Genomic DNA, 27723 nt, shown 5'->3' on the forward strand with positions numbered 1-27723 from the left:
ATTGAATCTTTATTTAATGATATTAAAGTCTTATAAAATATAAAAAAAATAAGAAAAGAACTTTGGCATTAGTTAAGAATAATCATTTAACAAGTACTGCTTAAATTTACATCTTATTTATGATTACATAATGTTTTTTTATATATATGAAATTGAGGGTATTAGGAGCAAAATGTGATTTTGGTAAAAGTTGAAAGTCAAGCATTTAATATGCAAACCCAATTCTCTTAAACTTTTAACCTTAACTCAGTAACTTGACAAATAATGAAAACAATTTTTTTTAATTTTTTTTATTTATATCAAATTCATTTATTATCAACACAATTTCTTTCTAATTTCTTTTTGTTCAGTTAACATTCTCAAACCAAGATGACCTATATCCAACCTAATTAAACAATATTATTAATAATTGATTCATCAATGATGTTTAAAGTCAGAACTATAACAATAAACATTCTATAAATTAAAAAAAATATAATACATTATAATAATTGATAATAAATATATTAAGTACAAAATGATATTTTGCATCTAAAATCAATTCATATCCTTTTTAATCTAAAACATCCTCATCTTCATTTTTAACATTTCCATATCCATCATAATATTCTTGGTTAAACTAAAGTTTTTTTTATCTCTTCATCTTCATCCACTTATATTTGTCCACTAGTACCCAACATATACTTTAACTCATGGACATCAATATGAACATAAATATTCTTAGTGACATGGAAATCTAAATTTTCTTCTGATTCGATAGGTGAAGTAACTTGATATAGATCAACTAACTCATCAAGTTAAAATACATCATCTCCCTTGGTTACATCATCATTGTCATCTTTAACAATTTGTACATGACTTCTAAATTTGATTTTCATAATAGATAACCAATTAACTTTAATGCGATCCTTTTTAATATTAGAAGTGTTTGTGCAATACACTTATTAGAATTATTTGGAAAATATGAAAAACATTATTAATGTTGCTAAGTTTACCTCTTTTATTAATTTTAACCAAATCATGACGATGATTCAATTTAATTCCTTTACCTTTATCGATAATATAGCAATAGTATTTGAATCAAAAGATTGTATTTTGCACCCTATGATATTGCAATTCAATTATATCTTCTAACTTGCCATAATAATCAACTTCAAACTCATTGAAAGTTGATCACTTAACATAAACCCTACTATTATTAGTATTTCTACCATCTTCATACTCTTCAAAATGAAAAACATATCTATTGATGAAATATATGTTATAACATTAGACCTTTCTTTTAGGACCCAAATATAGTAACTTTAAACTTGCAGCATTGTCTTCCATATTGTATATTTAATTAAAGATAATAACCATTAACTATCAACAAAAAAAAAATTAAGTAAATATATTCTAATTAGAGTTATAAATTATTACATACGTACTTATGTTTTAAACCATGTAATGAATTGTTGATTTTATGATCGAAGGAATTAAGCTTCTATAAGATATGGATTTGAAATAAAAAAATTGATGATGTCACCTATAAGAAAGAATTTATAATAAGTGAAAATATAAGAGGAAATAATTTATGACTATAAAATTATAAAATTAACTTACTAAACAAAATTTCTTAATTCATCGCAGTTACATAGCACATCATTATGCACTTATCTAAATTTGATGTCTCTTAAATATCTTCTTGAAACTATATTTTTTTCACACTGGTAATTGAGAATGAGAAAATATTGATAAATCCTTGTTAAAAGATATTTCACCATCATCATCATATCTTATAATGTGATTGATTATAGTTTTTATATGAAATTTAAAATAATATGAGATAAATATTGAATTTTTTTTAATAATATAAGTCTTGCATATTAAAGCCTCAATAAATATCTTATTCTTAACATTTTTTTTTTTAAGGTTAAACAAGTATTTGCATGAAAGTAAATATAAATTGAATGATTGAATTTTTATAAAAGCACACTAAACACTTAGGATGTATGGAATATTTATTTGAATAAATACATCTATTTGTATTGAATATGGCCTTTAACTTTTTCTCCATACATTAAATATACAAGCAAATGCTCTATTGAGTTGAAGAAGAATAAAAAGAAAATCATTTTAAATTTGCATAGTATCTTAACAATATTCATTTTAAGCTGCTTCAAGTATTGAAAATACAACTTGTTAAAGTAAACTTCTAAAAAAAAAGTATTAATCTCTGTAAATATATCTAATATCTCTTTTAATAATAAATCTTTATACACAAATAAAATGAGTGTTTGTATAAACATATGAATTTAAGAATTTTAATTCTATACATTTTACATTCCTTTAAATTCATCAATCTAGTTATGTTTGAAATATATCCATTAGAAAATAAAGACTTTTAAGTCATTAAAAAATTATGCTTTTTTACTTGAGAAAAATATTGTTTTGGACTTTGTAACATATACCCCATCATTAAATAGATTCATATTTTGATGATCACAAAAAAATGCTATATCCATATAGGTATGATTTTGATCACCTGGAATTAAAATATTTGATTTTATTAAAATATATAACTTGATACCACTCTATTTAAAATATTCTTATAACAGATAAGATAATCTTTTGATTCTTTCCTTAAATTTGATATGTGATGACTTGATTTATTTGTGAAATTAAATTAAGATTTGAGTTTTGCAAAAATACAATTTTAAACATGAATTAGAAAGCAAGATTTTATACTTTGAAAGAATACTTTTAATTTGTATTTAAAGTGTTATTAAAAAACTCTTATAGAATGTTAGGATTAATTTAACAAAGTTTTATTTTTTATAGATTTTAAATATAAATAAAGAAAGCTTAGAAGCTTTTTTATTTGAAGAGTTTTTCTTGAAAAAAATTTATATCTTCAAAAAGTTTTTATTTTTTCTTTATATAGGGTTAGGCTACCTATTTATATAAGTTTATAAGAGCTCTTAGATTTTTTTTAATGTTATATAATATTATTTCATTAGTTAATTTTTATTAATAAAATCTTGTATTTATAAAAAAATATTTTAAATATTTTCTATCAATAATTACTTTAGATTTTCCCGATGGAATATTTATGTTGATATTCTCGTTGGAAATGTCTAATGTGGTTAAATATTCCATAGCTATATGACAATTTTCAAATAATAAAAGCGAATCTCGAGGTAAGAACCCTAATCATGCCACTAAAATAGCATCAAAAGATGATTTGTTTTTTCTCTAAAAAGTAGGGCCAGTGAGGTTGTTTTTGACTTTTATAATCATGTGAACTCTACTATATATATTTTAATTAACATTAGTTGTCATCTGACTTTTAATTAATGTTAATTAATAATAATAAATTATATAATTTTCATGGTAACATATGTGATATTTTCTTTTTAATTCAGGAATTTATTAATTAGTTTTCATGTGACATTTAATATTATTCTCTTAAGATTAGTTGTCATGGGTGTTTTGTACGAACATGTGTGCCCGTCTAACAGGCATGCTAATTGGAGCATTTTTTTCAAAATAATTTAGTTTTCCAACTCCATCTACTTTTATAGTATAGAATTGATATAAAAACTTAAAAATATTATTATATAAAAAAAGATTTATATATAATAATATCATTGATTTTATTTATAAATTTTCTTTTTATTTATTTTTAGCAAAATATAATAATAAATAAAGTAATAAATGGACTTAGACAATGTCCCAAGTCCACTCCTTGCATTTTGGGTTTGCGAGTATATTAATCTATTAGAATTAGTTGCCATTGCTTTCTCTCCACGAATTAGAGTTGACTTTTATTAGTATAAATTCAAGACGTGTTGCTATACCAATATATATGTCTTAGCAATCTCCTTGTTTGGAGCGCAAAGGTCCTTCAAGCATAGTCTCTGGAGTTTTCGTTCCTTGAATCTTAATTTTCTTGTTCCAGCTCTAATTCTGTTGATTTTCTGCTTCTTCTTCCCTCCCGCTAAACCTTAATTGTGTTAGGGGCAGAGATGGCTCTTTCATTAAGACGTTATGCGCGGCCATCCCACCACGACTTGGATGATTTAAATTGCATTTTAAGAGAGAGGTGAGATTTTTTTTATCTTTTACTTGGATCTATCATATTTGAACTAAATCTTTTCTTGTGCAATTCTTCACGTTTATGGTTAGATGAGCCCATGGGTTTCTTTTCTGTGATTTTGCAGAAGCCAAAAGGAACGAGAGATGTCAATAGCAATGGAAACCATGAGAGGAGATCCTTTGCCTGAAGATGTGATCATTGAGATTTTATCACGTTTGCCAGTGAAAAATCTACTGCAGTTCAAGTGTGTGTGCAAATCATGGCACGCTATTATCACAAGCCCTAAATTGATATCCAAGCATCTGAGAAATTACTATGACAAAAATGACAGTGACTGTCTCCTAGCTCAGTACCGCATAACCCTAGCGGGAGAAATTGCTTCGTTTGAGTTGTTGGTTGATGAAACACCAACAAGAGCTTTATCGCATGGATTACTGGATCGCATGCCTTTTCAAAGTCCATATATCTATGGTCCTTGTGATGGAATATTTTACATGTACGGGCATTTTTATGACTTTCATGCTCTGTGGAACCCCGCAATTAATGAATTGAAAACTTTACCTCCGATACCCAATCCTCCATTCAGTTTTTCTTATGGCCCTGTGTGCAATGTGTATGGTTTTCGATTACATCCGGTAACTAAGGATTACGAGGTTATTGTCATGAGAGAGTTTTGGAGAGAAGAGGGAGCATGGGGAGACAGGTATCCTTTAAGTGTATTCGTCTACACGTTAAGCAGTGATTCTTGGAGATACTGGGGGGACTTGTCACGTTATTATCATTTACGTAATAACCTATGCTACATTTGTGTGAAAGGAGTATTCTACTGGCTGGGATCATATGGAGCATGCGGAGATCCCGAAGTGATCATTAATTTTGACTTGGCTACGAACGTGTGCCAAGAGATACAGCTACCAGATTATGACAAGTCAATAAAGTCTGTGAGTCTTGCAGTGTACAATGACTCCATCGCTCTCCTCGTCGTTCAAAAGGGATCAGTTCTTCATGTATGGACATTGGACGAGAGGTGTTGGACCCAGAAATTTGTTGTCGGGCCTCTTTTGGGAGTTCAGTATCCAGTTGGGCATTGGCAGAACAACACGATAATCTTGATATCCGACTCTGATGAATTACTCTTATGCGATCCCAGAACCCAGGAAATAAGTGGTCTTGGATTTGAGGGGAGCGCAATGCGGTGTGTGGGAATTTTTGCTTACAAGGAGAGCCTAGTTCCAGTGAAGAATGGACATGAGGAAGCTGAGACAATATCTGATTGTCGAATCATTTGTTCACCAGCTTTCAATCGTAACGTCGCAAGCAATGAGAAGTCTTTTCTCATGGATCCAGATTACGTAGAGGCTCTAAAATTATTTGATTAACGTTGTATGTATTGCGCTATCATAATTAAATCCTTTTACCTCTTCTGAAAATGGATTTTAATTCTTTCTTATTGTCTATCTTTTCTAGAAAATTTTAAAAAAAAAAATTGACTCAAGGGAGCCAAAAGGTAGGGTTACACGCAAGTTTTATCCAAATATAATGGAGCAATATGCTCTTCTTTGTGCTTGTATAATAATACTAATAAAAGAATGCATTCTATGTTGTTGTTCATTGTTTGGGAAATTTTCCTACTTGTGTTGATCTGAGATTAATTTATAGTGTTATGATTTTTTGAACGAGCTGCTTCAGATTGGGTGTTACCTGCTAGTCTGCTACATCTTTCACCCAATTAATCTACGAGATGCCGACTAGCTACTTAGTAATTGTCCTCGAAAATCCTCATCACTTGCCGTCATAATTTTTATTTATTTTCTGTATTACCTTTTAATTTGATATACTTTTAGATGAAAAATAATTTAAAATAAAAAAATAAAATCTAAAGCTTCGATAATAATCCCCTCAATACTAATAAAAAGAGTTTTATAAAATAAATTCATATGAATATAAAAAAAAAGGTTATCAATAGTACTCAGCTTAAGCCACACGTGATGTTTTTTTCAGTTTTTTCTCTCATTTTTTCTAAAATTAAGATGTTTTACTTTTCAAATGAGAGGTTTAAACTATGCTAAAGTATGGGGTTGGGTTGATAAATTGTGGCTAAGATATAAGAATATGAACTGATTGTGAATATTAATTTGAAATTTTGATATATATGGAGATTTAAAATTTTAATTAGTGTGTGAACATTAATTGTACTGTTTTTTAATATCAATATGTAATGTATATGTATATGTATATACATGATATAATTGACCACAATGACAATAATACATGTGTAATTTGTAAATCAACCATAAGGAGGAAATATATGCGTGTGATTTGTAGTTAACTACAACGTTGGTAATTTACATGTGAAATTTAAATTAAAAATACCGATGGATATTATATGTATATCATAATTAACTATCATGATAAAAAATTATGTGTGAATTTTAAATTAATCACAATTTTAAATTTGATAAGATGTTTTATGAGCCAGCTATATAAGTGAGGGCTGTTAATTAATAAATGTTATTGATTTAAAAAATATTTAATCAATCACATGAGTGGAAGCTATAAATCTTAAAAGAGATTGGGTTAATACTTATTTGGAATTAATGGAAAATATGTACAAGGAAGACATAATATTAAAATAAATAGAATGAATGGAATATAACTATTTTGAGAATGAAAATAGATAAACGAGCAAAATTGAGCCAAGAAATCATTAAGGTTGAAATATATATAAATGAATATAAGTGTAAAGTATATAAGATTGAAAGACATTATAAAGATTTAAGTTGCGTGTAATTTTTTCAGAAGCTTCTTAAAAAAAAAAAAAGAGTATTTGTTGTGTTTGTGTTCTTGGCTTATTTTATGGTTTATATTTAATTTGATGTAAAAGAATTAACATGACCCGTCATATATAAATGACTCTTTTCAGTGTATTTTAGATAAAATAAGTTAAAGCTTATGATTTGTCATCTATAAGATCCCACACCTGTTTTTAAAAAATAAATAAATTCAAAATATTTTATTAGACATCCATTACTAAGCTATTATTTTGAGAATTAATGGGGATTAACATATCCTTTTGATTTCTCAAGCAATAAAACATTAAATATTATATCATGTCATACGTAAAATAACCCTATAGGTTAATGTTTAAATAATAAAAAACAAGAGTGTGACAATTTTACTTGTCACATTTTGTGATCGTATTAAAGTTTATTTTATTAAGATTTTTTTCTTAAATAATTTTTAGAATTTGAATCAGGTTTAATGAATTTATCAAACCTAATAAACTAACCTATTGATATGATTGATAAAAACTAATGGTTATAATTAAAAGAGTTTAATTTTAAAATTGTCAATTGTATTATTTAATGGTAATAATTGAAGATAACAAAAATAAATTAAATATTAAAATAACTAGTTTCAACCTTCCGACCCAGAATTTAATTTATCGCAGCTAATCCGAGCATAATTGATAATTTGATAGTAAAAGATTAGTATTGAAAGCGATTTTGAGAATCCAGAGAGAGAGAGAGCGAAAGCGATGTGGATGCTTACACTAACACACACCAACCACAGATAAAAGGGATAAGCTTTAGACAGCCTGCCGTTGCCAGGAAGCATAGCAATGGAGACCAATATCCTTCCATTCCTTCCTTCAAAATCACCTCCAATAACCATCCCCATCCACTCAAACCTTTCAATACTAACACCACCACCAGCAACAACCAGAATACAGAATCAGCTTTGCTTCCTTCGCCGGCAACGATCTTTGAGGCTTAATGCAACCAACAGCACCAGCAGTGATGAGACACCACCAGCAGCTCAACCACCGACCATCACTCCACCAGACACAGTGGAAATCAGGTTTAAAAGAGGGTCAAGGAGGCGAACCAGAATGCAGAAAGGGGATGGTGGTGTTGGCGTTTCACAACCTGTAAAGGCGCAAGCTTCAGCCCCGAAGAAGTGGGAAGATATGAGCCTTTCAGAAAAGGCTATTGAACTCTACGTGGGAGAGAAGGGTATGCTGTTTTGGCTCAACAAATTTGCTTATGCTTCCATTTTCATTGTGATTGGAGGTTGGATACTTTTCCGGTTTGTAGGGCCTTCTCTCAATCTTTACCAGTTGGACACCGCTCCTCTTTCCCCTTCCTCCATACTCAAGGGCTCATAATCAAGATACCATTCCATGAACGAAAAGCGGGAGTGCTCCTTTTGCTCTGGTTTGTAGAGGTTCTTTTGTTGTGAATCGAATATGTAATCAGTAATCACATTACATTAATAAAGCATAAATTTACTCCATCCAGTTTCAACAAGTTTGCTTATGCTTCGTTTCAAAGTTCCCAAAAAAGTCTCAACCCTAAGAACAGAGCAGGTTGATGGAAGGAAGGAAAAATTAAGTGCTTCAACATAATAGCATTAGACGAGGAAAGTTACCATTTATAAGAACCAATACGCAAACCAACAAATGATACTTTATTACTTCAGTTGTGCAAACAAGCTTTGAATATGGAATGGTACAAAAACACTCACACAATACTGCTATAAAATAAGAACAATCATGCTTGCGTTATTTGTCCTTCAAATATCACATCCGCTAATTTCTACAGTGTCTAACGTATGCCTATACGACTTGCATTTTTCTATGACCAGACGTCGCACAAAACTGGAATAGAACATACAAAGGACATTGCAAGCTACAACAGTCTAAATCCTCGACAAATTTGCAGTTACACAACATTGACTGGCTGGGGAACCGGCTGAGCTACCACATCTCTTTGCGTCTTACACCTGCAAAACAAAAGAGAGATTTAGCCGAAATATAATGATATAAATACTTAGGGGGAAAACCATTAAGACTGCCAAAGGGGCCTTCGGTGAAAATTTCAAACACTAGTTCTTTCAAAAACAATAGGCAAAATATTGGAAAATATAATTGACAGTTCAGCCCAATATTTCCCCTTGCACAGGGAGAAAGAATTTCTGGCTAATTGAGTGAATTATTACGGAAGCAAGCATTCAAATTTCTTGAAATAAACTGCCACAATCAACAAGTAAACACGAGTTACAATGAAGCCACTGAGCAAATAAGATGGTTTGCGTGCAAACAGATGGTCGGTCAATGGAGATGGGATGAGGGTTGACTGGGATAATGAAAATACCAAAATTCCTGTCTCTCACAAAGTAGAAAATGCAAAAGTGCAATGTAACTTGGAAAAATGAATTAGCATGAGAACATTCAACAGCCCCAGGACCATAAAAATACATGTAAACTTGCAAAAATGCAATGAGAAAGCAATTTAACTTGGAAGCAACAACAATACCTTATTTGCCTAAAGAGGCATGTGAAATAAAATCAAAGTTTGAAAGTTTTGTTCAAAAACAGAATTACTTCATGAAACTATGAAAGAAAATGCTTCACAACTGTTCTTTGTTATCACCAAGAAGAGTTGCCTAGCCTTGAAAACAGTACAAAACCAAAAAGAAGTAAGAAGAGGACAACAAAAATGAATTACACATAGAACTATGAATTATGTCTGCCTGATAGGCCACCACGATATGATAAATAATAGCCGAAACAATGAGGCCCAAGGTATCATCCCAGGTTCCTGACCTAGTGAGCAACTATGCAATTCATTACAACCAGATTTCACTATCATCTGGAGATTGAAATTCATTAACATCAGAGAATGGTTTCACACAAGATTGAATGCAAGTTTTTCAGTAGGTGGTAAAATATGATATCATTACAAAAGCAACTAGATGATGTCCATGGGCATCAGTTCAACATAAAGTTTGCTAGGTCGCATTGTAGAACTACATAATACACTTCCGTTGCTAACCTGTTGCACTGTGCACGAGAAGCATAGTTGTGATTGTTGCAATTTGCACACATCCAATCTCCATTACGCCATTGCTTGGCTCTGCTATGCAAAGAAGGAATAAGTATTAGAATGTTAATGAGAAAAGCCTTTTTCAATATCATTGTATAATATGGTGCGTGTTGCATATAAAAATATAAAGACTTGCAATTTATATTTATCCACACTATATGTTATATTACCTGCACTCTACATTAGGCTAAATAGAGTACTAGATTTAGATGCTCAACTTCTAATGTTTCGAGTGATTCATCATTCTGTCCAAATTTCTTTCAATTTATTACCTTTATTATCAAAATGACTCAACAAAGTGATGAGCATAATTAAATTTTGTTGATTAGTTTATTAGTTTATTTATTTTTATTTACAAAGATCCAGTGTGCACCTTACAGAACCAAGATCGTGGAAGTGATATCTAGATAGGTTCTAAATTCAGTATTTCATGTGAAGTGTAGTCACTCACTCAGGAATGAACTCAAACTTCAGCACTTGGCTTCAAAAGAGTTCTATCATTGCACCAAAGAATGGCCCTTTTCCAGTTTAAATATCATCTCACTATTCTGTGTGGTCCCTTAATTTGATATTAGGTAGGAGCAACTTCATAAACATTTACCCTTTTCCAAGGAGAGCAGGCGTTGTTAATTGAAGTGGAATTTGCACTGGTGCTTGCCAATTTGGAGCTAGTTCTGTACTATAAGTGGGATAGGAAACATAAACTCCTGAACTTTGGTCATGATTGGTCCCTGCCATTGGATTGAAGCTTGGATATGGTTGTGGTTGCCCATCTGTCTGTGAGGAGCAACAACATAATAACAGAAAGAATAAGGGATTAAATGGTGAAACCATGGTTCGGAACGATAGAATAACAAAAAGAAGTGCACCCAGAAAAAAATTCCATACATTTCCAGAATTTAATCTTTTGTTCTCCCAGTCCTGGAAAAATTCTTGAGATGCCAATCGCTTTGTTCCCACTGTGTTGTGTTAGAAAGGAAGAATAAAATGAGAGTATAGATAAATCACAACAAAAAAATACATTCATCATTTGCTTGCTTTTTCCTTCCAGTCATAATAGATAAACAACATGCTGTGCAGTGTTTCCAGCATAATTGCTAGCTGTTATGCAATGAAAAAAACAAATGAAGCATACCTGGTGGCAAAGAAGCATTGCACTTTTTGCACTGCAAATTCACCCAAAATTGCATCAGATATAAGATGATATAATCCAAAATGGAAGTGAATATCTGATAATAATTGGGGAACATGATAATACCTGTGCACGTGAAGAGTAATTGTGGAAGCCACAATTGCATAGCCAGTCACCATTTCGCCATCCTTTAGGAATTGGAGGAGGAGGTTGATTTAGAGGGTTTGCATATGGATGTCCAGACATCTGTTTTCCACCCAAAGGCCAAGTAGAGGTCTGCTGAACTCCATAATTATCAGCCCCTCCTCCAGACCAGCTTGAATTCAAGGGTACTGGTTGCTGGAGAGCACCATTGCCCTCTAATCCAATATTCAACCTTTGGTCTGGTCCTCCAGGGCTCCTGGCAAAATAATGTGAATAAGTTGGGAGAGACACTCCAGGCATTGCAATTGCTGGCATTGCCGCTACCTCCTTTGGTTGCCCACACTTCTTGCACTTTTCTCGTGATGCATAATTGTTGTTAGTGCAACCTATTGATCCATTGCCCAACACACACGCAACCCACATTGCAGCCATGAAGATGGAAATGAAGCCATGTACACGCACACCAACCAGTCCATCCCAATATACCAAAAAAAAGAAAGAAAAACACACACAAAACAAAAACCACTCAACCTAATTGATAGCAAATTCATCTCAATCACACAAAACATAACAACCACTTAATCATTACTTTTTATCAACAATCGCTAGAAAGGGGAAAAGAAAAGACAAAGATATCACAAAAGAAGATGAGAGAACGAGCAAATAGCACACAAAAAATATATTGGAATCGAGTCCCAAAACTTCAAAAAGCGAGTCTAAAATATCAACCCTATTTCTCCATCTACAGGTTAGTCATAAAGACTAGTTTAAATTGTCTAGCTATTTACCCCTGAATAAGAAACGCGAGAAAACAATTCAACTACCTAGCAATCCCTTGAAACCTAAACCCCAAAACACCAACTCAAGTCCCCAAAACCAAACTATCCACGAAGAAAAAACCTCAAAACCCAAAAATATCAATACCCTATAACAGAAAAATAAAGTCCCACCTAACACCAATAATCAGATGTTCAAATCTTTAAAACACCGCATCCATAAAAAAAAAAAAATGCTTGATAAATATCCCAACACCCCATAACAAGAAAAATGACAATAAACACCAATTTTAAAAGGTACAGATCTTCAAGACATGTAACCAACATAAAGATGCTGATATTTATAAAGCAAACGTAGATTAAGGGTAACTAACCAGTGCAGATCCAATCACCAATACGAGGGAGCCATTTAGAGTCAGGTGGGGTTTTGTTATCGACAAGAAGTCGAGGTTGTTTGCATCTATTGCAAAAAGATCTAAACGCATAGTTCCTGTTTTGACATCCACTGCACTCCCAATCCCCTTCTCTTCCTTCTCCCATATTCTCTTTCTTGGTGATGCTAAAAGGAAGAAGAGAAGAAAGGCTTTGATTTTGTAAAGAGGACTTCTTGTGTTAGGACATAACCCGGTCTTAGCTTGTTAAGTTGTCGTCACAGAGAAGAGAACTTGTGTTATTGATTCGATGATATATTTTGGGGTTTGGCCAGCGAAGAAAGGAAGAAATCGCCGATGTCAAGAGGGCAAAACTTTTGCACGTGTGAATTTGTGTTTTTCCTTTGGTGAACTATTAAATTTTAAAGACAATGCGTTCGTCCCAACCAAGACTGGAGGGATGAATGGGCTTTAGGGCCTAAAAGGAATAGTGACCGACATGAGAGGCTAGGTATTGTGGAAAAAATATTTTTTTGTTAAAATTTTTGTTTAAAATTAATTTTTAAATTATTTTTATTTATTGAAGTTAAAAATAAATTTTAAAAAAATATTATATTAATATATTTTTAATTAAAAATACATTAAAAATAATTATTATTACAATCTAATCTCAGATACAAATATTAACTTCATTAAAAATAAATATTCATACTTTACTTTATTATGATCCAATAAAATAATAAACGGGTATAGGTGACACAGCTTTTAGAAAGAAAATTAGCTTTTAGAAAGAAAATTAGTCGGTGGAGATGAGATGAAATTAAAAATATATAAAATTAAATTTTTTTTAAAAAAAATCATTTTCTAATTGAGTCATGTTCAATTAAGCTATTCATATTTAAATTTGTAAACTTACATTTCATACAATTTTCTCTTGAAAGTAATAATATAAAAAAAATCAAAGTGATTTTAGATAATTTTTCCACGTGAATGAATAATAGCCTCAGTGTTTGTGTATAACTAAACTATTTTAAAAAAAAAATGTTTAGATATCAAAATAGATAAAAAAAAATAACATAAAAATAACTAATTATGACAAATATATAATTAGTAATTAGGATCGAACTAATCTAATATATCTTATCAAACTCGTAGTCTAGATTATAAGATTTAAATAACAAAAAAAAGGATTATAAAAGTATTTTACAATACATACACTGACTTTTCAAACTCATAACCTAGATTATTAGACCCAAAGCATCCAATTTTGTACAAACTATAAAATTCAATTCTTAATCAATCAAATATTAAAAAATAAAATTAGATAAAAAAATTAATTATACAAAAGGTTAAAAAACAGCAGTTAAAAAAAATAAGGATCAAAATTAAAATACAAAATAAATTTTAAATTTAATTGAATGATGAAATTGAAAAGAAAAATTAATTTAGTAAAAGAATAAAATAATGAGGATCAAAATTGACATAAAAAAATAAAAGTAATATTTTGATTGAAGGATAAAATTGAAAAAAATAATAACTTTATAAAAGAGTCGAGAAAAAAAAGAAAATAAAAATAATAATGACCAAATTAAAAAGAAAAAAACATAATACCATCAATTTTGAATTAAATGATAAAATTAAAAACCAATAAAACTTTTACAAAAGAGCCAAGGTAAAAAATTATAAATCCAAAGAATGAATACCAAATCAAAAAAATATAATATTTGGTAAATTGTGATTGAAGAATGAAATTAAAAAGAAGTAAAACTTATACAAAATAATGAGGACCAAAAATTAAAACTTAAAATAATAAATATTGAAGTTGAAACGCCAACAACCAAGTGAGTCAAGCTGTAATTTTTAGGATAAAAGAGAAATGAAAAGGGGAAAGAAAGATCTATTGGTTACAAACTGAATCACCAATGGAGATACACGCCATACCAACAGGATGAGAACATGGTGGTGCTTCCAACAATATAGTTAAAAAAAAATTATATTAGATAGAGTCGCATGTATTGACTGAAAAGTATGAGCACCTTTCACACATTTTTAAATGCTTCACATGTGAATATCTTTTTTGTTTTTTATTTAGGGCATAGACGCCTTGGATGCACCACAAAGCACGCATCTATTTTTTATTCAATCAAATATCAAAGTGTCTATAAACTGATTTTATAATTATAAAAAAAATTATTATTCAAAGATCAAGAAGCCCTTTATCTTTAACTTTAATGTTTTGTTTTATTTTAATAGTATTTTCATTGTTTTATTGTGCATTATTATTATTCATTATTTGTTATATTTGTAAAATATTAAATAGCCCCTTAACTTAAATTATAATAAAGAAAAAAAATATTGTGAAAATATAAAAATATTCCTTAACACTAGGTTTAATTTTATTTTATTCATTTTATTATATAATCAACTTACAAAAATATTTATTTTTCTTGTTTTGTTTGGTAATTATAAATGAGCCATGTAAAAAGATTTCAATGCTGTTTAAAACATAAACATGTATTAAGTTTTTTAGGTAAAATGATAAAAATATTGTTATATAAACAATATTTTTGATGTCTAGAGCTAGAGCGTTTTCTAAAGGGGTTTTAACTATTTTTAATAAATAATAATGTTGTTAAGATAAAAATTTTATTTACATGTAAAATTATATAATTTAAAATTATGTATTGTTAATAAATAAATTCTTTTTTTTACATGAAGGTCCCTTTTCTATAGTAGTAGAATTATTTTGAAAAATTAACAGAGTGTTTTATAGTGAATTAACGGTTATTTTTAAATATATTTTTTATTTAAAAATATATTAAAATAATATTTATTATTTTAAAAATTTATTTTTTATACTAGTATATCAAAAACTATTTAAATATATAAAAAAAATTAACTTTAGATAAAAAATAAATTTTTTTTTTAAATAGAATTTCAACCACGTTTCCAAAATCTACATGTAATTCTCCTAGCTCTGCCCATCCTTCCACCCAAATTCCAAGTACTTTGCCTCGTCAGTGACAGCGATAGCCCAGTACAATAAGAAGCAGCCTCTTCAACAACTCTATAACCTATCGTGGCTACCTTGAATTACAAGTCCCAACTTTTTGTAAATCTTGAATAAACCGAGATGCAAGAGCACTTAAACCTTCCATTGATTGATTGTTTCTACTTCTTTACAAAATCTGAATTAAAAATCAGAAAGGAAGGCACTTGATTAATCAATCCAAAATAACTAGTAAGTAATCTTTCCAATCCTAAAAGCCACTTCACCTACCTTTCTCCTCGTCAGGAAATTCCAGGTAAACTTCTTTGCGCTAGGAGAAATTTTGGTGTCCATATCTACAGCACAGTTTTTCCATGATTGAGCTGAAAGTCGATAGAAATTTGGTTTCTCCTTCTAGGATTAGTCTTTGAATTTACATCATCCATACCAGCACTTTGTTTGCTATAGAACTTGGAACACACCATCAGAGATTAACATCATTGCCGATACAAATATTGTAACCTAATTTTGAATTCATTGAGATTTTCTCAAATGTTATTTTATTTTATTATTCATAAAAAAATAATATTAAAAAAAAATTAAAATATATTTTTCTCGGGTCAACCAATTCTTTCGATCAAAACTGGGTCCATCAAGTCAATACGGGTTAAACCATATCGACCAGGATAAAAAACGAGTTTCGGGTTGTTTCGGGTCAAAACCGAGTCCACCAAGTGAATACGGGTCAAACCATGTTGACTGGGATAAAAAATGAGTTTCGGGTCAAAACCATCATTTTCGGTCAAAACCGAGTCCGCCGGTCAATATAGGTCCCACCATGTTGACTAGGATAAAAAATGAGTTTCAGGCTATTTTTGGTCAAAACTATTATTTTTGGTAAAAAACCTGGTCCAATGAGTTGATACCCATATAAAGATTTTTTTTAATGTTCCAATATAATTTTCGGTAATTAAAATTGATTTTTAGCGGTTGAAACGAGCTTTTTCTAATACTGATTTGAGTTTTTAATTTTACCCCTATAAATATTTATTATTATTATATCTAATAAAACAAAAAAATAATACAGTTTTATCATTTTAGGCGGAGGATTTTTTAATATGGTAGGCGATGCAGCTGTAATATTGAAATTTTACACATTACGTGATTTTTTATACCCTCTTTATTGGCTATAAATAGTCAATGAAAATAAGTATGCCAGAGAGGAAAAAAAAGAGGAGAGAGAGCTTATTGTTTATGTTTATGATACTATTCATGTTTTTTCTATTTTTTCTTCATGCGAGTAAATTATTGATTTAAAAAAAAAACAATTTGAAAAATATCAAAAATATCCTAACCGTTAAATCTAATAGTGTTTAAATCTGGGCCTTTGATTTAATAGGATACAATAGGGCTTACCACATTGGATTAAAACTCAGATCCATCTTAGCCCTTAAAATAATCTGCTCTTCGATCCTGTTGTGCCACGTCATCAGGTGTACCAAACACTCGGTACACCGCGTCACACCGGATCACAACTCAGCCCATCTAGATCGTCCGATCAACTTGCAGATCAAGTCAATCCCAGCCTCAGGACCAGTTCATTCGCGATCCAACGGTTCACAACCTGCAGAGGCACCGGTGCACCCTCCACGCGTTCATACCATAGCAACATCTTGGAGTCTCTCTCTCCTATTGCAGGCAATTCTCTCTCTCTCATCCGATCTCCCATTTTCGATCGTTTTAAGCCGCCAAACCACCACAAAAAGGTGAATCACCCCTCTGAAGCAAAATCCCGGCCGTTTTACGCGTTTTTGCCACCTCATCTGGTAGGAAAAAGGTCGCGACTGTCATCGGCCACCCGAAGCTTCAAGCCGACGATTCTCCCTCATCAGCCATCAATAGAAGTCGAAACCACCGTCATCAGAATCATCTCCCTCAGATCTACTAGAATCAACCATTTGTTGGCCGGAATCTCATCGGGAAATTTCACTGCCTCCAATAGTACCCACCTGTGAGGCTCACGCGCCGCCAGTGGCATTTTCATAAATTTCTAAAAAATTCAAGGGTATTTCATTCTTTTACCTATATAGTGGCACTCATGTAATTTTTATGGTATTTTTGATATTTTTATATATAAATACTTGTAAAAATTTTTACATGTAAAAAAAAATATATATATATATAAAAGAAATAACGACGCGGGTCTAACACCCATCTTATCATGGGTTCAAAACCCGATTCTCAAGTATGAATATATCCATTTCTCAACGATATCAAAATAATTTTTGTTTTATAAATAAATATTATTTGTCAACACGTTTTTTTTATTTACAGAAAAGGACTGATGTCAAAAATTTAAATACCTAATATGGATTATGTCCATTATTATTTCTTTTGGTAACCTAAATGTAATTCTCCTTTTTAGGGACAAATGTCAATATTTTAGACAAGTCTTCTATTTTTTAGGGACTGATGTCATTTTTGAAGTATCTCTCATATGAATATTGTTTGTCGACATGTCTCTTTTATTTACAGAAAAGGACCGATGTCAAAAATTTAAATACCAAATATGGATTATGTCCATTATTATTTCTTTTGGTAAATCAGATATAACTCTCTTTTTTAGGGACAAATGTCGATATTTTAGACAAAATCTCGTAGTTTTAGGGACCGATGTCATTTTTAACGTGTCTCCTATTTTTAGGGACCGACGTTAACCATTTTTTTTTTAAAAAAAATAAATTGCAAATAAGTTCAAAATATAATAGCATTTGAAGCAAATAAAAAAACACACAAGTAAAGGTAAACTTTCTCCGAAAGGATGTTTTAAGGGTGGTGTCTACCTTCCCTTAATCATAACTAACCCAGTACTTGAATCTCTGGGACCAGTGTCTAATTTTGAATTTCTAGTTCTCTCAAATAACTAGATGGTGACTCTAATAAAATCTTTGTTTTTCCCGATTGAAAAAAATCTTATCTTTTTGGTTAAATAAACAAAAAGAGTGATGTCATCGCCTGCCATCGTATAGCGACAATAAAAACAAAGAAAAAGAAAAGGAACAGCATAGGGCTGGCAAGCCGTAAAAAGAAGATCAATGAGATCAAGTCTATCCTGATAGCTTCTGTTGCAATTCTACGTGGCTACATCAATGATTTCGTTCCGCAAGAAATACGCAGTTTTTTAAAGGAATTAGCTAGTCGTTTCTCCTCTGAACTCACCACGGTTGTTAAAGCCTCACCTGAAGGATAAAAAAAACATTTTCTTATGCCTTGATGATATATCTTGGCAGCAATGCTTTCTCTACTGCATCTGTTCCGCAGCGAGTCACGATGGACAAGAACGAGAACATCAAGGCACCGACGTTTAGTCTTGACAGGAACTGTAAGATTGTCGACAATTTCCATGGTATCGGCATGAATTGGACTTATTGCAGTGAATTCAATGCAACACTCCAGTATGAGCTTTGCTTTCATAAGCGACATGCCTGTATGATTAGGAATAAGTATCTGCCTTGCATTCTTGAAATGGCTAAGAAAATTAAGGATCAAAACAGGGTAGTGAAGTTTTACACTACTCGCGGGGGACGTGATGGATGGAGCTGTAAGGGGATCAATTTGGATCACACTATGACTACTGATATGCCAGCAATGGATGGAAACCTCAAACAAAAAGTTACAGAGGATCTTGATAAATTCATCAAGGGAAAGGAGTGTTACAAGAGGATTGGTAAAGTATGGAAACGGGGCTATTTGTTGTACGGCCCTCTCGGAACTGGGAAATCAAGCTTGATAGCAGCCATGGCCAATCATCTTAATTTTGATATCTAAAACTTGAAACTGTCTGCTGTCAGTTCTGATTCTTCCCTTACTTCAATATGTCCAATCATGCTATGCTTATTGTTGAAGATATCGACTGTTCGATGGAGCTACTAAATCATGAAGCCGGGAAACATCCATCATGTCATGAGCGAACTCCTTGGAAAGAAAGCCTAAAAGATTGTTCAAATTGGTGGTGAAAGATCAAAATAATAGGCAGAAAAATTGAAGGACCAACATATATAAGATTAGTGAAATTGACAACCCAAATCTTATTGACAAAGGATTTATTTGGTGAAAATATTAAGTAATGACTCAATAATTTTGGAAAGTTTAATTATTTTTATTGAGGACTTACTTGTAAAAAAAAATATTTGGAGTTAATTTATGCTTTAATTAGAAGAAATTAAAGTCTCGAGGTCGATTTGCAATTTTAAAAGGTTAATTTGGTTAAATCAGGAGCTTAATTGCACAAATCATGAAGTTTAATGGGTAGTTAGGAACTTAATTGAAAAAATCCAAAATCAAGGACTAAACTAAAAAGGACATGTGATTGTAAGAGCTGAAATTGACCAAATCAAGAGACCAAATTGAAAAAAATTAAAGGTTTAATGATTAATTAAGGGTTCAAGCATATAAATTGAAAACTAATAACCAAAATAAAAATGATATTAAACTTTAGGGCTAATAATTGAGTTTGACAATGGTGAAATTGTATGAAATTAAAAGTTTTGGAGGCAATTACAAGTGCAATTAAAAGAATAACGACTAAAATGAGATATATCAAATCCCAAATTGAAATCCTAATTTCTAGGGTTTAACTTATGCATCGTTCAATCACTATTTAACTTCTTTTTTGATAATTTTGGTTGATCAAGTAGGCACTTTTAGGCAAATAAATGTGGCATTTCCGACCACCTCTAAGGCTGTAACAACCACTGTTCAATTGAGAAACATCCCATTTACAAAGATCAGTCACTTTCATCTAACATTTATATCTTATTTTCTTTAATAAACTTAACAATATCTTATCCTCAATAAGCTATCACTGTATTTTCAGATTTTAGATTATGTGGATTCACACTTTCAAACTAATAAATATGGAGTTACAAATCACCAAATTAAGTAAGGTTGGATCTAAACAAAATATATGTACACCCTCTAGTAAGATCAGGTAGTCTTCAATAATGATGATGTCAGAGTTACTTTGATGAAGCCTCATAAGTGGTCATCTCAGTTATCAATAGTTGTGATACTCATTTCACAAAATCACTAATCTTTTTCATGTGTTCACATTTCAAGCTTTATCAATGGGTTCTTATCAAAGGTTTGTCACACTTCTCCCAAAATCAAAAGCCAGAAACAAATTTATTAGTCTTCCAAGTTTGGAAAACCACCAAAACTTCCAAAAATCAAGTTTGTTGCAAAATTATTATTGAAACCAGCATAGGTACAGAGCTCATAAATGTGAAATGTATTTTAGAACCCTTTTATTTTGATCAAAAGGCTAAGATTTGATCAATACATATTTGAACCCATCAAAAATCTTAGCAAAACCCGACAAATATCCCTTGAAAAATCAAGAAAAAAAAGAAAAAAAAATGAAGAAACACATTGTGAAAAGACCGTGATATAAAGGTTCAAGAGCCTAACATATAAGGTCTAAAGAGCTTTGAAATAGAAAGATAGTAAAATGAAAAAGAAAAAGAAAAAAGAAAGAAAACAATAGTTTATATCTAGCAAGCTTGGAGAAAGTATAACCATGTTAAAGTTCAAGGGTGGAGTCTATATGGTCTATCTATTCATGATTTCTTAATGTTTAAATCTCTTAATGTTTAAATCTCTTTTGATGTTGTTTAAGCACATTTTGCATTTTTGGATTGATTTTGTTGTTGGAATAATTTGATGTTTTTCAACAAAGTTTATTTTGTTTTTATTCTTGTTTTAAGTATGTTTGAGATTGCTCAAGCTTTCATTATGATAGCTTGTTCTAGTTTTGATCAATAATGTATAAATGAGGCTTACACTAAAGGCATGATTCTTGATTTTAATGTTTGTTTGAATATGTGTTTTTAGCCCAAGAACATGTTAGTGATGTATTTGAGATATTGTGATTTTATAATTAAATTTGTTTTGTAATAAAACAGTAAATTGGTTTTGTTTATGGGTTAAAGATTTTGGAAGCATGTTGATCAATTTGATGTTTGTAGTGTAAGTTTATAGTTCATACAAGTATGTTTTGGCATATAAATGTTATACATATCAAGTTTTGAATTCAAATAATATGAATATGTTTGCTGTCTAGCTTTGATAGTTTTGAATTTTGGGAATTCATGCATGTTTATTAATGATTTAATGTTATTTGTTAGTTTTTTAAATTCAATTATGCTTGGTATAGGTAATGTGGTTTGTAAAGATAAAAAACAATGTATTTATGGACTTATAAGGCCAAATTTGGGTATTGAATTTAGTTCTTAAATTTTTAATTTTTTTTCAAATTCTAGGTTTATGTTATTTGCATGAACTTTGCTTTAGTCTCTTATTTTTCTAGCTTTTTTAGGTTAATTATTGGCACATACATGTTATTTTATCATTTTTAATAAATAATCTAAGGTTAAAACATATTAATAACATGTATTTATGCATTTAGATTTTAAGGTTTCTTCGATTGACCAAATACATTTTGATCAAATCGTGATTTTTAAGTTTTAATCGAAGAAAATAGATGATATATTCTTGATCTATGATCACAAACAAAATTTTATCCTTGATTGCATAAAAAACTTGTCTGGTTTAAGATTTGTGTTTGTTGAATTTCTTTTTAAATGTTTATCATGTTCTTGGTGTTTGATCTATTATTGTTATAATTTTTTATGTTTTTTTTAAATATTAATCTATTTTTTTTTGTTTAATTATTTGATTTGCATTAATTTCAGGTTAAACCATGATTTTTAGTTCAATTCAATGTTAAACTAGTGTTATTTAGTCAACCCAATTTGTTTTATTTAGGGTGAAGTAATCAGACTTTTACAGTTAGATATTCGTGTTAGGAATGTTAGGAATGAAGTGTAAATTATCCACGTTTCTTTTTGTTATATATTATAATTGCTTTTGAATTTTAATAAAAAAAGTTCGATTTATTTTTTTTGTTAAAATTAAAAATGTTAATAAAAAAAATGAAGACTTTTACTATTAAATTAGTTTGTTGTTGATGGAGTTTTACTTATTACTCTTCTTAGAATAATTTTGTGCTAAATAAATAATTAAAAAAAAATAAAGTTATTTCCATATTTTAAGATGAAATATCTTAGCTTTTAAATATTTCTCGTATTTCTTAGCTCGATAAATTAACTTTTAATCCGTGTTAAAATCTCTTTTTAAAATTTATTAACACATTTAATTCATAATTTATTTTATTAAATATATACATTTAGTTAACTATATTTGTTATTGCAACTAGAAAATACATTAATACTGACAAATGTTTTTTTATATTTAAAAATATCCTGATCGGACGCGCCACAAATCGTGGCCCATTATCCAGTTGGAAAAAACGCCACGCTGGCAATCCATATATCCTGTTTATCTCTTTAACCGTTGGATCGACCCAATAAACGGTCAATACAGGCAGCAACCCTCTTGACGCGGATTAACATTTTAAACCATGGATAACACATAAATCCACCGGATCTTACAAACAGAATGAAGCCACGCTGGCAATCCGAGTTAAGATTTCAGTATCTGATAACAGCCGTCAGATGTTCTCAAACCATCGGTGCATATTAAACCACAAAAAACACAAATCTTGTGACCGCCAATCTGAAAAGTTGAAAAAACCCCGCTCTGCCCACCATATATACCCAACAAATATCCCTGCGTTCATCAAAATTGGAAGTCTCTGCTTTTGGTATCCGAGAAAATAACTTTAAATTTTCCAGGAAAGCTTGCGTAGAAGATGTCCGGGAGAGGAAAAGGAGGAAAAGGGCTGGGAAAGGGAGGTGCGAAGAGGCACAGGAAGGTGCTAAGAGATAACATTCAAGGAATTACGAAGCCAGCAATTAGAAGGCTAGCAAGAAGAGGTGGTGTGAAGAGAATTAGCGGGCTCATTTATGAAGAAACAAGAGGAGTTTTGAAGATCTTTCTGGAGAACGTGATTCGTGATGCTGTTACTTATACAGAGCATGCTAGGAGAAAGACCGTGACTGCCATGGATGTTGTCTATGCTCTAAAGAGGCAAGGTCGTACCTTGTATGGGTTTGGGGGTTAGGTTTTCTGTGTCTTCTGTTCATTTTGTATGGGTTTATTTTGCCAAGGAATCTACATCTCTTGTGAGCTGTAACAAGAAATTTGAATCTAAAATGGAAAGATTACGTCAATTCTGTCTTTTGTCTATTGTTTTATCTTTCTTTATTAATCAAATGTTGCTGCTATTTGAGGCCATGATTGTTTGCTGCATTTTAATTCAATTTGTTTGATGCTGCAAAATGAGCCCATGAAATTGTTTCTGGTGAAATTTAAGAAACTGGGTTGAGAGGATTGATGAAGCATGAAAAAGAAATTTGAACGTAGTCAATGTGTTTGACGTTCGGTCTGTGAAGGGATTTGGTTGAGGCAAATCATGCTTTGTACTTGTTTTTCTAATTCCCTGTAGGTATGCTTACTGCACTTGGATTTACCTGTTACCCTTAATTTTGTAAAATCAAGCTACTGTATGAAGATTCGCACGGCTAATGTGTTTTTGGCAGGCCCATGCTTTTCGTCCCAAGTGGAATGCCCATAAAACTTGGATCAAACTACAGGGTGCTGATTTTACATGCGTCGGTGCTATGTGAAAGAGTCGACCACCGAAGAACTCCTGACTAAGCTGGAGAGGAGACTGGCAACAAGAGCACTGTTGTAAGTGGTAGGTTCAGCTTGCATCCAGTTGTTTCGTGAGTCGATATAGGTTTCGTTTAGGAAGGGGCCACCAACCACTGCTCCAACAGCAACATTTGGATTGGGATTGATCGAGTCAAGCCACGTGAATCCATCCTTGCAGGTAGTGTTGGCGTCGACAGGAATTGAAGCTCCCCTATGATGAACTTTTTGAGGGTAGTTACTCCCATACCCAACAAGGTAGCTCATTTTCATTGGATTATTTCCCAAAATATAATCTGCCTGAAAATATTTGCATCCAAGGCGATGAGTAATAAACAAGCATAAAATCCAGAAATTGTAGACATCTAATTTGAGGTAGCATACCTGTGAAATGGAAAAGTCGCGCAAATCAGCTGGACTGTAGGATTTTCCATGGCAATATAGAGTTGAAATCTGGGTTGTGACCATGTAATCACTGAATAGAACAGCTAGAAATGCAGAAGCCATAGCATGTTGCAAGCAGTTCCATTGTGAGACCCATATCAGACCACCTGCATTGATATAAGGACTGTTCAATGGATTAAGGACTCCACCGAAATGTTAATAGAATTAATATCCATAGAACAACAATAACTAGATAATTTTGATGACTTCACATCCATAATGACATGGTTTATCCATGTGCAGTGATATCAATAAGAAAATCACCTTTTGTTCTGCTAGATGTGGCTGTTGGTGAATCTGGAAGGAGCTCACACATGATGGCATCGGATGTTTTCCTGTACATCTGGAGGTCAAGGTTCTCCTCACTTGACATCCCTTTTGCACCAAAAATATTTAACCTGGACAACAGGACCTGCCTCAAAGTCAAAGCTATATTAGAATTGGTTTTCCTAATCAACATCACCACGTTAAATTACACAACATTGTTAACTTAAAGAGTGGCATTTTATGAACACATACATGAGTTCCAGCATGCTTGTCGTCCCAACTAAACCAAGTTGGATTTCCCCAATTAGCAAATTGTTGACCATTTAATTCAGTTACATATTTGAGGTACGACAGGTCTTTGGATGCATGATAAAGCCAGGCTGCTGCCCACAAGAGTTCATCTTCATATCCTGTGGAGTTATAGTAGTTTTGCACTTGGGGAATGCTGACACTGTAAGAACCTCTATAAGCATCAGCAAAAGAAAAGAGTTGTTGGGCATGTTCAAGGAGCAGATTGGAATAAGAGGAGTCGATTTTCTTGAAAACAAGAGATGCTGATGCCATAGCAGCTGCCGTTTCTGCTGCAACCTCTGTCCCAGGGAAGGATGTGTTAACTTGCGTCAATGGCCTTATTCCTCTGATGGTTTCAGGTCTTTCCCAGCATTGGTGGTCCAGTTCAGGATCACCCACCTAAGCAAACATTTTACGTTGGAACAATTCAGAAATTTATATTTTTCCTCAAATAAAGAAGCCAATGACGGAAAATTGTTAGCTGATGGGATAACTTCTTTGACACCATCTTCAAAGTTAAGAGTAAGTAGGGAACCTGGATATAAAGCACATTCTCAGAAGGATGAGCATTGATGAGAAAATCAGTGATCCACTTCAGTGAATCCCGGGCATGTCCTAATTGCTTTACTGTCTTCATATTTTCTCCATATTCAAGAATTGCCCAAGACAACATTGTTGCAGTGAAAGCCATAGGAAATCCAAACTTCATTAGATCCCCAGCATCATACATTCCTTTCGATAAATCCAAGTTCATCTCAATCCCATCTAGTAGCCCTGAATCCCCTCTCCACACGATCCTATTATTCACCAACTTTCCAGCTGCAACAATAAATCAATAACATCAACATTTTCACCAACAACAAACATTTAGTCTAGTTTCCTTATTTTTTTTTCTGAAATTATCTCCCCCGTAACAAAATCAATAGCAGAGGAAGTAATTCTGATAGGAAGAGACTTACATTTTTGCACGTCGAAGAATTGCAAAGCAATCTCAAGAGCATCAGCATATTTTTTCACAATAGGTCCAGGATGATGTGAAGCTGAATCTTTCTTGGAGTCTTTTAAGTCCTCTAAGATTGCGAGTACACCTGCTACTATGACAAGAATTGCAATCACTGAGACTAGCCAAAACCAACACCAACGAAAATTAGATTTTGTATCCTCAACCTCTTTAGCTTCCATCTAAGGTAGTACACACACTGTTATGTCCAGCAAAAAATTATTTATATCTCAAAAGACACAGAGGTGCAGTGATTACACGCTTGAATTTGAACAATTGGGAGTGAGAATCTGAGAGTTTGCGAACCGTTGGATACGGGGGCATGCAGACGTGGAGGGTCAGGAAGTAGCCGAGAAAGATACTTGTTATTGAAAAAAGACGAGGTTGAGATGGCAGGAACTAGGTTGAGAACGGCAGGGCGGCTTGTCGTTTGTTTGGAACTGACAGAGACATTTCTGCTAGCGCTTTGTAATTTTAGCGCACTAAAAATAACAAGGATGGGATTATCTAGAACTAGAAGGTGACTGCTATGGATTTGTCATGTCTGTCAGCAACTACAGCAGTTGTGGTTTAATAGGAACTGCATTTCGTTAAGATTTATGATGGTGCTTTTTTGTTGATACGTTACTTGAAAAGAAGATTCCATAAATGTAGTTACTTGACACTTGATGAGGTTGCTCCGAAGATTTTTTTTGTTTTTTTTTTTTGAGGGGGAGAGGGGTTCGAATGTGGAAGGTTTGGACAATTACGACATTTGCAAAACATTTTTATTTTAATTTACGAGAATTCTTTTGATGCTTAAATTGAAAAGCAGATGAAAAGAATTTTAAAAAGCCGTGTTGTGCATATTTACATTATAGAACTTTTTGAAGAGGAAGAGGATGATATATATATATATATATATATATATATATATATATATTTTATGATGAAAAAATTGCCCAAGAAGAGTGCTTACCTTGTGGTTTAAGGTTGATAGTCAATCTGTTTATCACTTGTAGTTTTGAATTATTTGAGGACAAATGTCCAAAGTGATAGCTAATCTCCTGAAAAATTGTTTTTGTTTTAGGTTTTGCTGGTTGTGATAACATCAATCACTACAAAACATGTAACCAAGGGACGTGCTCCCATATATGTTGGTTATGTTATATTTTTGGAAACATATACATATACATGTAATAAAAATTGTAAATTTTATTTTATTTTAGAGTTTTAAAAATCTTGTTAGACAATCTAAAGTTATTTATGATTTATATAAAGATTATCTGAAAATTAGATATTTTTTTATTTTTAAATAATTGCTTTAAAATTAGGTTGTTGCAAATTACAAGTCATTCAAGTACTCGATCTCTAATAATAATCCACACAACTACCAATGAGAAATCTCTTATCCCTTTTTTAGTGTTAACTCTTTTTTTTTTTTGTATTTAGATATTTTTGTATTGTATTGTTGTATTATCACATGTAGAAAATAAGAGACATAATATTTTATTTATAAGAAAACCTAAAAACCCTAATCAACATATATCACATATATTATTTTAAAATAATTTTAAAAATTTATTTAATCAAGTCCATACTCGATTTTTTTCCTAAATTTAGAATTGTAATTCCTTTTATTAATTATATTCTAATTCTTAATTTTTAAAATTTATTTACAATCAAGTCAC

At 31.5% G+C, this 27723-nt stretch overlaps 5 protein-coding genes across 6 annotated transcripts; 3 read left to right on the top strand and 2 right to left on the bottom strand.

Moving 5' to 3' along the window:
* The first annotated feature begins 3869 nt into the window (after positions 1 to 3869).
* On the top strand, positions 3870 to 5533 carry LOC105138729 (putative F-box/LRR-repeat/kelch-repeat protein At1g11620). Its single transcript, XM_011044903.1, has 3 exons — positions 3870 to 4084; positions 4203 to 5372; positions 5409 to 5533. The coding sequence occupies exons 1-3, from the start codon at positions 4008 to 4010 to the stop codon at positions 5455 to 5457; spliced, it is 1296 nt and encodes a 431-aa protein (XP_011043205.1). The 5' UTR covers positions 3870 to 4007; the 3' UTR covers positions 5458 to 5533.
* Positions 5534 to 7621: 2088 nt separating this feature from the next.
* Positions 7622 to 8385, top strand: LOC105138730 (uncharacterized). Its single transcript, XM_011044904.1, has one exon. It carries the CDS (start codon positions 7701 to 7703, stop codon positions 8244 to 8246), a length of 546 nt encoding a protein of 181 aa, XP_011043206.1. The 5' UTR covers positions 7622 to 7700; the 3' UTR covers positions 8247 to 8385.
* Positions 8386 to 8525: 140 nt separating this feature from the next.
* Positions 8526 to 12823, bottom strand: LOC105138731 (zinc finger (Ran-binding) family protein). 2 transcript variants are annotated; one of them, XM_011044906.1, is made up of 7 exons: positions 12393 to 12823; positions 11225 to 11593; positions 11102 to 11132; positions 10855 to 10925; positions 10568 to 10743; positions 9916 to 9996; positions 8526 to 8863 (listed from the first exon to the last, which is right to left on the bottom strand). In XM_011044906.1, exons 1-7 carry the CDS (start codon positions 12501 to 12503, stop codon positions 8803 to 8805), a joined length of 900 nt encoding a protein of 299 aa, XP_011043208.1. In that variant the 5' UTR covers positions 12504 to 12823; the 3' UTR covers positions 8526 to 8802. The 2 variants fall into 2 exon arrangements, with proteins under 2 accessions (XP_011043208.1, XP_011043207.1); XM_011044905.1 differs by having other exon boundaries at positions 11225 to 11628.
* A 10229-nt stretch (positions 12824 to 23052) lies between these two features.
* LOC105138734 (histone H4) lies at positions 23053 to 23578 on the top strand. Its single transcript, XM_011044908.1, has one exon. It carries the CDS (start codon positions 23150 to 23152, stop codon positions 23459 to 23461), a length of 312 nt encoding a protein of 103 aa, XP_011043210.1. The 5' UTR covers positions 23053 to 23149; the 3' UTR covers positions 23462 to 23578.
* Positions 23579 to 23669: 91 nt separating this feature from the next.
* On the bottom strand, positions 23670 to 26464 carry LOC105138733 (endoglucanase 2-like). Its single transcript, XM_011044907.1, has 6 exons — positions 26013 to 26464; positions 25589 to 25872; positions 25015 to 25452; positions 24760 to 24907; positions 24436 to 24602; positions 23670 to 24351 (listed from the first exon to the last, which is right to left on the bottom strand). The coding sequence occupies exons 1-6, from the start codon at positions 26233 to 26235 to the stop codon at positions 24019 to 24021; spliced, it is 1593 nt and encodes a 530-aa protein (XP_011043209.1). The 5' UTR covers positions 26236 to 26464; the 3' UTR covers positions 23670 to 24018.
* Between the last annotated feature and the right edge of the window lie 1259 nt (positions 26465 to 27723).

Source organism: Populus euphratica, unplaced genomic scaffold, assembly GCF_000495115.2.
Source record: "Populus euphratica unplaced genomic scaffold, PopEup_1.0 scaffold82.1, whole genome shotgun sequence".
Classification (NCBI taxonomy): domain Eukaryota; kingdom Viridiplantae; phylum Streptophyta; class Magnoliopsida; order Malpighiales; family Salicaceae; genus Populus; species Populus euphratica.

Bases quoted from the DNA above. Each gene is read 5' to 3' on its own strand.
- LOC105138729 (XM_011044903.1), top strand. From the start codon at position 4,008: ATGGCTCTTTCATTAAGACGTTATGCGCGGCCATCCCACCACGACTTG. The intron at 4,085-4,202 runs GTGAGATTTTTT...GTGATTTTGCAG, and splicing joins AATTGCATTTTAAGAGAGAG to AAGCCAAAAGGAACGAGAGA. The intron at 5,373-5,408 runs AGCTTTCAATCG...CAATGAGAAGTC, and splicing joins TGTCGAATCATTTGTTCACC to TTTTCTCATGGATCCAGATT.
- LOC105138730 (XM_011044904.1), top strand. From the start codon at position 7,701: ATGGAGACCAATATCCTTCCATTCCTTCCTTCAAAATCACCTCCAATA.
- LOC105138731 (XM_011044905.1), bottom strand. From the start codon at position 12,558: ATGGGAGAAGGAAGAGAAGGGGATTGGGAGTGCAGTGGATGTCAAAAC. The intron at 11,629-12,392 runs GTTAGTTACCCT...ATGGATCAATAG, and splicing joins TGGTGATTGGATCTGCACTG to GTTGCACTAACAACAATTAT. The intron at 10,744-10,854 runs GTATGGAATTTT...TGCTCCTCACAG, and splicing joins AAAGATTAAATTCTGGAAAT to ACAGATGGGCAACCACAACC.
- LOC105138734 (XM_011044908.1), top strand. From the start codon at position 23,150: ATGTCCGGGAGAGGAAAAGGAGGAAAAGGGCTGGGAAAGGGAGGTGCG.
- LOC105138733 (XM_011044907.1), bottom strand. From the start codon at position 26,235: ATGGAAGCTAAAGAGGTTGAGGATACAAAATCTAATTTTCGTTGGTGT. The intron at 25,873-26,012 runs GTAAGTCTCTTC...TTATTGTTGCAG, and splicing joins ATTCTTCGACGTGCAAAAAT to CTGGAAAGTTGGTGAATAAT. The intron at 24,908-25,014 runs GTATGTGTTCAT...ACTTTGAGGCAG, and splicing joins ACAAGCATGCTGGAACTCAT to GTCCTGTTGTCCAGGTTAAA.